The sequence below is a fragment of the Limulus polyphemus genome, unplaced genomic scaffold (assembly GCF_000517525.1).
Source record: "Limulus polyphemus unplaced genomic scaffold, Limulus_polyphemus-2.1.2 Scaffold729, whole genome shotgun sequence".
NCBI lineage: Eukaryota > Metazoa > Arthropoda > Merostomata > Xiphosura > Limulidae > Limulus > Limulus polyphemus.
In genome coordinates this window covers 106,486-115,781 of record NW_013666339.1, presented here as the reverse complement: position 1 = coordinate 115,781, position 9,296 = coordinate 106,486, and the positions used below count along the sequence as shown (strand labels likewise).

At 31.5% G+C, this 9,296-nt stretch overlaps 1 protein-coding gene across 3 annotated transcripts in view; it reads left to right on the top strand.

Moving 5' to 3' along the window:
* Nucleotides 1-9,296, top strand: part of LOC106460214 (cytoplasmic polyadenylation element-binding protein 1-like) — a 20,174-nt gene that overhangs the window by 6,468 nt on the left and 4,410 nt on the right. For all 3 annotated transcript variants that reach the window (XM_013919899.2, XM_022386874.1, XM_022386873.1), the window contains exons 5-9: nucleotides 702-843; nucleotides 1,039-1,261; nucleotides 3,960-4,073; nucleotides 5,417-5,637; nucleotides 8,245-8,443. In XM_013919899.2, the coding sequence (XP_013775353.1) occupies nucleotides 702-843; nucleotides 1,039-1,261; nucleotides 3,960-4,073; nucleotides 5,417-5,637; nucleotides 8,245-8,443 (899 nt within the window). The remainder of the gene's footprint in view (nucleotides 1-701; nucleotides 844-1,038; nucleotides 1,262-3,959; nucleotides 4,074-5,416; nucleotides 5,638-8,244; nucleotides 8,444-9,296) is intronic.

Below are 9,296 nucleotides of genomic sequence, written 5' to 3'. Positions count from 1 at the left end.
CAGTTTGAATACTGTGAACAGGTTTGGTCATCTTACCTATTAAGATATTGACCTACTAAAAGGTTAGGAGAGGGCTAGTAGAATGATTCAGGGAATGGATTATCTTTTAACAATAAGTAAGGTTCTCTTAACTTGTACTTCCTTTTGAGAAAGGAAGTATAAGAACTAATTTTATTAGAGCCTACAAGATTATCCTAGGGGTAGTTAGGATACATACCTCTGATTTCTTTTGTGCTGTGTTCTGAAGGTATTATGATGAGAGGACACAAGTTTAAGACTTGGAAAAGACAGGCTAGGCTCCAATTATGAGAGTTTTATTTTTCTACCAAGATGACTGGATTGAGATTCTTTCAGCTGTAATGGGGTGAACACTTTACAAGTAGAGCTTAAATTTGAAATTGGTAATTTCATTAAAAATACAGGGTGGGTAACTTTTTACTTTTTATCAAGGATGGATGAGCAGGAACAGTCATGAAGGACCAAATGGTACCTAATTGTCCATATCTTATATAAACAAACAAAACAAAAAAAACTATGCACATTTGTTCTTCCATTTCATGTTTTTAAGTGGAATCTGCTTTTCATTAATAAAAATAGTGTTGGCTTCTTATGCTGTACTTAATATGTTTACCACTTCCTTCAAATTTATATTTCGATGTAGGGTTAGCTATTTTACTTTTCTCTTCTTAAAAATAATTTAGTGATCACGGAAGTCCAACACTGGAACAAGCTATCTTGATGGGCTGTGATAGTTATAGAGAAACCAGAAGCTCTTCACCAACTGACTCTGACACTAGTGGAATTAGCAGTGTTTCAGATCTAAGCAATCTTTCTGATCTTATGGTAAAATTATTTAATTTCTTATTTTTCTCTCTATATTATTCTTGTGTATTAATATTCATCTAATAGTTTAATTATAAATCAGTTGTCTTAGTATTGGATTAGTATTTCAGTTTTCAAATTCTTATTGTAATTTGCTGTTTGTATGAAACTAGATTAAAGAATCCTTTAATTAATTGATTTTTTTTTCTTTAACAGAGTAGTCTCAGTCTTGGAGCTCCAATTAGCAATTCAAACTCACTGGGGGCAGTTGGCTACCAAAATACTACCAGCAACATACTAGTAAATAAATTTGAAGAGCCTCCTCTTCTCTCTTCACCTTTCTTCTCTGATCGCGTATGGGCAAATGTGAATTCTCTCTCTAGCTCTAGGGAAGTGGATACAGTTGAACATGCAGCTAAAATGTATAGAAACTCTGCATGTGTGTATGATTTTTCATTTTATAATAATGATAATATCTAGGCTCTTCATAATATTAAAATAATTTATTGGATGGATATAAAATAAGTTTGAACCTATTGGTTGCATATTGGCTAAAGTTGTTTTAAATATAAAATGTCATATAATGAAATAAGTATCTTCAATACTATTAATTACATATAAAACAATAATGTACTTAACATAGAATAGCTTCCAAGTGTACTGGGGATAATTCAAATGCTTATGTTAAATGAGCCAGCTAACATAAATTAATAAAATTGAATTGGGTATATGCGTGCCCATGCTTAGTATTGCTGGTACACAAAAATCATAATCATTGGTTAAAACTTCCTATTATGTTTACTTAGTTGTCAAGGAGATGCACTGATGCAACATCACCAAGTTTTGTCCAATCAGAACTTTTGGCTACCACTCTATAATAACCCACATGTTTTAACTACAGCACATTTCAGTTTTTAATCCCAAATTAAAGTATGCTTCTTCGGCTCAGTAGGCTAACAAAGCCAAAACCGGGAAGACAGTCCAAAAAGAAGACCCCCCCCCCAAAAAAAATAAATAAATAAAATTCACTGCCTTTGCCATCACAATTAGTAATTTGCAGGATCATACAATTGACCAAGTAGAAATATGTCTTTGAGTATTAGTTTTTTGGTATGTTTCAGTCTATAAGGGTTTATCAAGAAGAACATTTGAATGTAACTTCAAAATATGCAGAAGTCAAAATGCTAATCAAGCAACACTTAAAGAAGATGACCAAATATACAAAAAAAATTAATCAGTATTTCCTGTCATATGACTAGCATTCAGTTGCTTATTTTTTTTCGTCTCAATTCCCCAAGCTAGCTTTACAACTTGTAGTAACAGAATTTAGAATATTTTGAAAATGCTTGTACATCCTTAAAAATCTGTTTTGAAGGTTGGATAAAGTACTATCTTTTTATACAAATTTTCTGTCTGAAAATATATCTACATCAGTTTAGTGATTTAAAATTTCTTTCACAGTTGTTCAAACAACTATATTTTGCTTAATAGAACAACAATACAATTCCTTGGTGCTCATTGATAAGCCCGAGTGCTTATTATGTTAAACTTTGTGGTTTTGATTCTCACAGTAGAGGAAGTGTAGAGAGCCCATTGTGGAACTTTATGCTAAAATAAATATAAGTGGGCTCTTGAATTTTGATAGTTTGTGTGACCCTAGTTTTTAAACAAAATATTAAGTACTTCGATAATGTTTTCAGTTTGTTGTGTCAGAAGTATTTCTGATATTCTTATCAAATTTCTTACAATAGTGATTCAAACTGGATCTTTGTAATGAAGCTTATTAGTTATTAATATTAACTTCTGATCAGAGCAAGCTACCTGCTTGGAGTGAAACTCAAAATCAACCCATAATGACTATAGCTAATTAAATCCACTTTTCTTATAAAGATGATAACAATAATTTCATCAGTTGAGTACCGTTGCTGTTAACAATAGGTTCGGCCATAAACCCAGTAATATCTCCTTAAGGATTGGCCAGCTTATGAATATAGATTAGTCCTAAATGTGTATATTAAGCTAACAGTGCAAAACAATATCTATGATAAAAGTACACTGTTAAAAATAATAACATTTTAAACATTATATCCAATACTATCAATTAAAATAACAATAAGGCATACCTTTTTTTACAGAATGCACAAACACAAAATATTGGCTTCAAGCACTTTCATAGATTTAGTTCAGTTTCCATAACCCTCTCTAAAAATGTCTCATAACCAATGAAAACCCATTAAACAGCTCTGACACTAACTCTAGAGTAGCCCGACATCTGAGATAAATTACTATGACACATGTTACTGTTAATATGTGGAGTCAAGTAGCAGGATGTTACAAAGAGTACAGCCTAAAACTAATGTTTATGAACATATAATAAGTGATAAATTAAACAACTACCTGAATTGTACAATAAATAGCTAGAATGTCAGTGCTGTAATTAAAATATACTTGTGTTAGATGTAACACAAAGAAAACAATTGTTAAACATACTATCAAGTGTGTCTAACACAACTACTCCCACTTTAATTAACCTGTTATTCAACAAAACAGACAGAGCAGGTAGCAGGAAGTAATAAAGAAAGTTAACTCTTCTGTAAAAATTGGAAAGGTATGATAATTAGGAGGGTGAAGATAGGAAAATTAATCAATATTTTATTGATGAAATGTAATTTGTACATTTTGTTGTAAAATGTGCAACTGCTGGTCTAAATTGGTAGTACAGAATATATACAGGTAGGAAAAGATTACCTTAACATTTATTTGCATTTGTTCTAAAACCAACCCAACATTTTTTACAAAATTGAGGAAATAAAGTGTTTACCTTCTTGCACTAAATATTAATGGGTATAACTGAATTTTCAATTCTTCCCCACCCCAGTTTATGTTTTCAAACCAGAAAACTTTAAATTTTGCTTGAGAAATTACAGTGGTAGGTATTTTTGTGTAAGTAAGGGACTGATGTGAAAAGTATAATTGTAGTGTGTGTGTGTGTGTGCTTCAATTTGCTGTAGATGACAGTACTACATTTTGTTCTGACTGGATTTTCAAACAAAACATGAAATGCTGTAATAGTAATTGTGAAGTATTAATGAGTTGTTTTTTTTGTACTCATCTAGCAAACGTAACTTTTATTGCAGTGTTTAGTCAAGCTACCTGCACATGGAGTGGTCAGCTTCCTCCACGAATCTACAAAAATCCTGTTTATTCTTGTAAAGTATTTTTGGGTGGTGTACCATGGGATATTACAGAAGGTAAAAGGTCTTTCTCCTGATATTATGTTCTTAGATTTTTATGTGGCTTGTCAAAGGAATGTCATTCATCAGAGATAATTATTTTTCATCTACATAAATGAACATTTTATGAAAATGTGAAAAAGAATTACATATTTGTTTGACCAAAAAATTACTTGCAGCCAGCTACAGTATCAAGGTAAACTACAAACAACTAATCTTGCACAGAAAAACTGGAATCTACATTTACATTTAGGTTAAGATGTGAGAGGTCTAAGAGAGCATATTTAAGGATTTTTGTTTTAAGTACCAGAAAATGTTTAACTTTTTTTTCTTTAATTATATTGTATTAAACACTTTAAAACATAACACTGCAATAGACCATCTCAAGACTTCTCTCATATTGACTGAAATGAATATTTTCTACATCTTTATATCCATGAGTTGAATCCTATGTGCACAGGTAGGGGTCAAAGTGTGCATGCCCCAACCTTGCACAGAGTGCCATTCAACATGGTATTATGAATTTGGTGTCAGTTATGAACTTTTCATGTTACCCTAATTTGTTCATTTCACAACTGTTAGGGTACAGAAAATGCCACACATTGTACAGGAATACTGAAAAAAAATTTAGATGTGTATTTAGGAGGCTATTCAAATGGAATTTATGCAGTTTGCAAACTATAAAATGGACAAAAGTGTTTTTAATCTTTACAAGAACATCACCTACCACTTCAATCTGTCAGATTTTATTTGTGTGTACGACAAACTTGTACCATTGAATAAAACCTTGCCACATTTTGTGAAGATGCACGTTGTAAATTCAGAATTATGTCAACATTACTTCTCTAATACAGGATTGATCCATTGTACCAACCATATACATATTCAGTGAGGTTTGCTAATTTCTTATTAAAAGTTCTAATTGCACACCATAAACACAGTATCTATCAAGATGAAAACCATACTTATTGTCCAAAGGTCATAAGCATAAGGTACCTAAGTTTCATGGGATTAACTTGAATGTTCATTTTAGTTAAATAATAATAATATTGAGATTTTAAAAACAAAAAAACCTATGATTAATGTAGATCACCACACAAGGCTAATCAAGGTTATGTACTTTTTTTTTTTTTTTTTAAGCACAAAGGATGGAATAGTGTCAGTATATAAGCATCTGATAAAAGTTTGCAGAAACCTGTGTTTTTAACCTATCAGTCTATCACTAAAACAAATTTTCTGTTTTCATCAGTTTTTTAAAGCTTTTGAATTTTGAAGTAATAAATCTTATACACATTACCTGTCAATATTAAATAGTTATCATTATCAAACTTATAGCCTTTTTATTTATTTTATTTATTCAGCTGGACTTGCTGAAGCTTTTGCACCTTTTGGATCCATCAAAATTCAGTGGCCTGGCAAAGATAACAAAAATCAAATGTATCCACCAAAAGCTGGTTATGTATACATAATTTTCGACTCTGAAAAATGTGTCAAGTTGCTTCTGCAAGCTTGCACCCATGACTTCAATAATGGTGGGAACTGGTACTTTAAGATTTCATCCCGTAGAATGAGATGCAAAGAGGTAATAGTTATTACTTCAAAATAGTTTGCACCCATATTAGGGGTGTATATGTGAATTTTTATCTTTTATAAATGTTTATTGTATAAAATATAGTCATACAGCTAAAAAGTGTAATTAATTTTTTAGTTTTGAATTTTGCGCAAAGCTACACAAGGGCTATCTGTGCTAGCCATCCCTAATTTAGCAGTGTAAGACTAAGAGGGAAGACAGCTAGTCATTACCACCCACTGCCAACTCTTGGGCTTCTCTTTTACCAATGAATAGTGGAATTGACTGTCACATTATAATTCCCCCATGGCTAAAAAGGGGCGAGCATGTTTGTTGGGATGGGGATTCAAACCCGCGACCCTCAGATTGCGAGTTGAGCTCCCTAATTTTTTAGTTCTGATAATTATGATAAACTCAAACTAATCATATTTCAATCAAAAGTCGCATGCATGCTTTGTGTGTGTGTGATTAAAAGTTCATTCTTGAATTAATTATATTTGGGAAAAGCCTAATTCAGTTTTTTACTTTGTGGTAATTGTTGATATTTGCAACTTATCCTTCCCACTAAAGTACAAATAAATCTAAAATTGTAGTACTTCACAGGATGAACATATACTAGACAGTTCCAGTATTTCGTGTTGTATTTTTATAGTACCTTTCAGAAATCTTCTGTAAATATAAATTGATAAATATTTTTACAGCTGTAACTTTTGTTTTAAATCTTGTTTGAAGAGATTACCTAGTAAACTTGTAGAGTATTTTAGTGTAGATAGTCCAGTAGTAAGCAGCTTTGCACAAAAATCAAAACAAACTAAGAGTAGTCATCAATACTGAGAAAAAGCTAACCTCTGTAATAACTGAAATTTCTAGATAGTAAAACGTTTGGTGAATTTATGGGAGGACTTGACACATATCTTTGTAAAATGGGAATATATATTTTGGGTAAATTCCATAAGCTTCAAATGACTGAAATTTCCATGGTAATAATAGTAATAATCATTTATAGAACAGTTGCTTCAAAGGTAGAAGGAAATTATTTTTTGTCTAATGTTTATTATTAGCAATTGATTTCTGTGAAGTTTTATGAAGTATATTTATTTAATGCAAATGCTAATTTCTACTTCTCACTTATAGAGCTGCGTGATTTTAGTTGATTATCTATGAGCAGCAATTACATTAGTGTCACATAAACTAATTGATAAATTAGTGTTTCTAATTATTAAAGTTCTACATTATTCTGATAACTAATTGATAAAAAATAATGAATAAATATATTTGAAAAAAAAAATAATCAACCAATTGAAACTAGGGCTTCCAATTATTACCATTTTCAATTATTCAAAATATCACTATTATGTTTGTTAAGCACAAAGCTACATAATGGGCTATCTGTGCTCCACCCAATTTTTTTATTTTAAGTTTGTTCAGCTTTAGTGATTTGAGGGTTTTGGGTTAGATATTAGATACCAAACTTACTTGCCCTGGCTTTGTTATGGGAAAGCTGCCACGATCAGTAATTTTGAACTGCTTACTAGAAGGAAGGCAAACTGGCTGGAAGAATCAGCCACCAAAGTTTTCTTTTGCTTGTACTTACCATAGTTTGAAGAGCATTGTACTGATTGATTACTCAAATATATTCTGTTAATTAGGTTGTTGATTAATCGGTTTACGAATATCATTAATTGCCCAGCTATATTTACTTGTGTTACTGACCCTGTATTTGGAATTCGTATCAAATTATGCATTAGTTTCTCATTATGAGGACAGGGTTTTTCTTAAAAAAAAAACAAACAAACCAGATTTGGAATGTTTTACAATGTTCATAAGTTGTGAAGACTATAAAAGTGTTTGATAAGATGATTGATTGATAATTTGTGATTTGAATTTAATGAGGCTTGGAGAATCTGCATTGTCTTTATAAAGAAAGCATAGTTAGTTAGGCTACTGTTAGATGCATATATTTTTTAATTTGCTCGCTAAATTACTGTTAAGATGAGATGCTTTATAGCTATAATTGGATTTATGATTACTTTGAAAAATCTTGTTTATAATACTTGGCTGAAGTGAAATTTAAGAATTTGTTTCGTTGAATTGTAGTATTTGTAATTGTGAGTTGCTAGTGTTTCTGTATCTTTTGTTTGAACTGTGAAGTGGTATTTCTCTAAATGGAACTTCACCATTAATTCTAAAACGAATTGAGTTGAAATCTCCATTTATTTATATTTAAGGGAAAATGGTATTTCATAAATTGAGTTGAAATCTCTGTTTATTTATATTTAAGGGAAAATGGTATTTCATAAAGATTTATCCATATTTTGTGTACCACAATCTGTGGAGTAATAGATTCTGATTTGTCAAAGTTTACATGCATGTCAACTGCATCTTAAAAACAAATATCAAACTTAATGCCAATGATGTATTAACATCTGATGAATTTGGTCTGCATACAGTCAATGGTAGTTTAGAGCATAGTTCACCATAACAAATTTTTTTTTCATAGTTAGGGATATAGGTATGTTTATTAACATAATTCCAAATGATATTTGAAACTGGATGAAATAGCTGTTATAACATTAATAAAAAAATACCTTCTCCCACAGACTGTCTTGTATATTTTAGGTTCAAGTCATCCCTTGGGTGATTGGTGATAGTAACTATGTGCGGTGTCCATCACAGCGACTGGATCCCAGTAGAACAATTTTTGTAGGTGCTCTACATGGAATGTTAAATGCTGAGGGTTTAGCACACATTATGAATGATCTTTTTGGTGGTGTTGTGTACGCTGGAATTGACACTGATAAGTACAAGTATCCCATAGGTGAGTTGTTTTTTCTTTTTTATTACAAGCCCTTAAAACTACATACACAACTTCTTTACCTACTGGTATAATGATATTATCACAGTAAGACTGTTTTTCATTACTTAACCAGAAACTGGCTTGATTAACAGAAATGAAAACAAAACAAAATAACCTACATATATAAGATTGTTTGTTACTAATCTAGAAAAAAAGAAAGAAACTTCTTTATGTTATAAATTTATGGAGAGGCAAATATTTTGTTTCAGACTCATAACTACAACTGTTAGTAGGATGAGAGTAGGTTTGTGCAATCCTTAACTTTAATCAGATAGTATTCAAAGGAATTTAGTTCTGTGAACATTTCATTGTCAACAAAACTCTAAGCAAGTGTTACTGGTCTTACAATAATGCAATTTATGTATGTTAGTTATTAATGGATCTCGATTCATCAGTTTAGCATTCTATGTAAAGTGTAATTCATGTAGAACCTAGTACTGTCATTTGTATTTGATAGAATATTTTTTTGGCTCATCTTTTAACTTTGTCAGCAATTCTTCTCAGTTTCATTGCAACTTGTAGTTCTGTTACCCCTCCCATGTCTCTTTAGATAAATGTCTGTTTATTTTTTTCATGGTCAGTAAACCATATGATCACCCAAGTGTGTGTATGTGTGTCTCTCTCTCTCTCTCTCGCGCGCGCACGCACACACACACACACACACACACACACACACACACACACACACACACACACACACACACACACACACACACACACACACACACACACACACACACACACACACACCACTATACTACTACGTATCGTACTCGTACTACTACTTACGTACGAAGTACGTAGTACGAAGTAA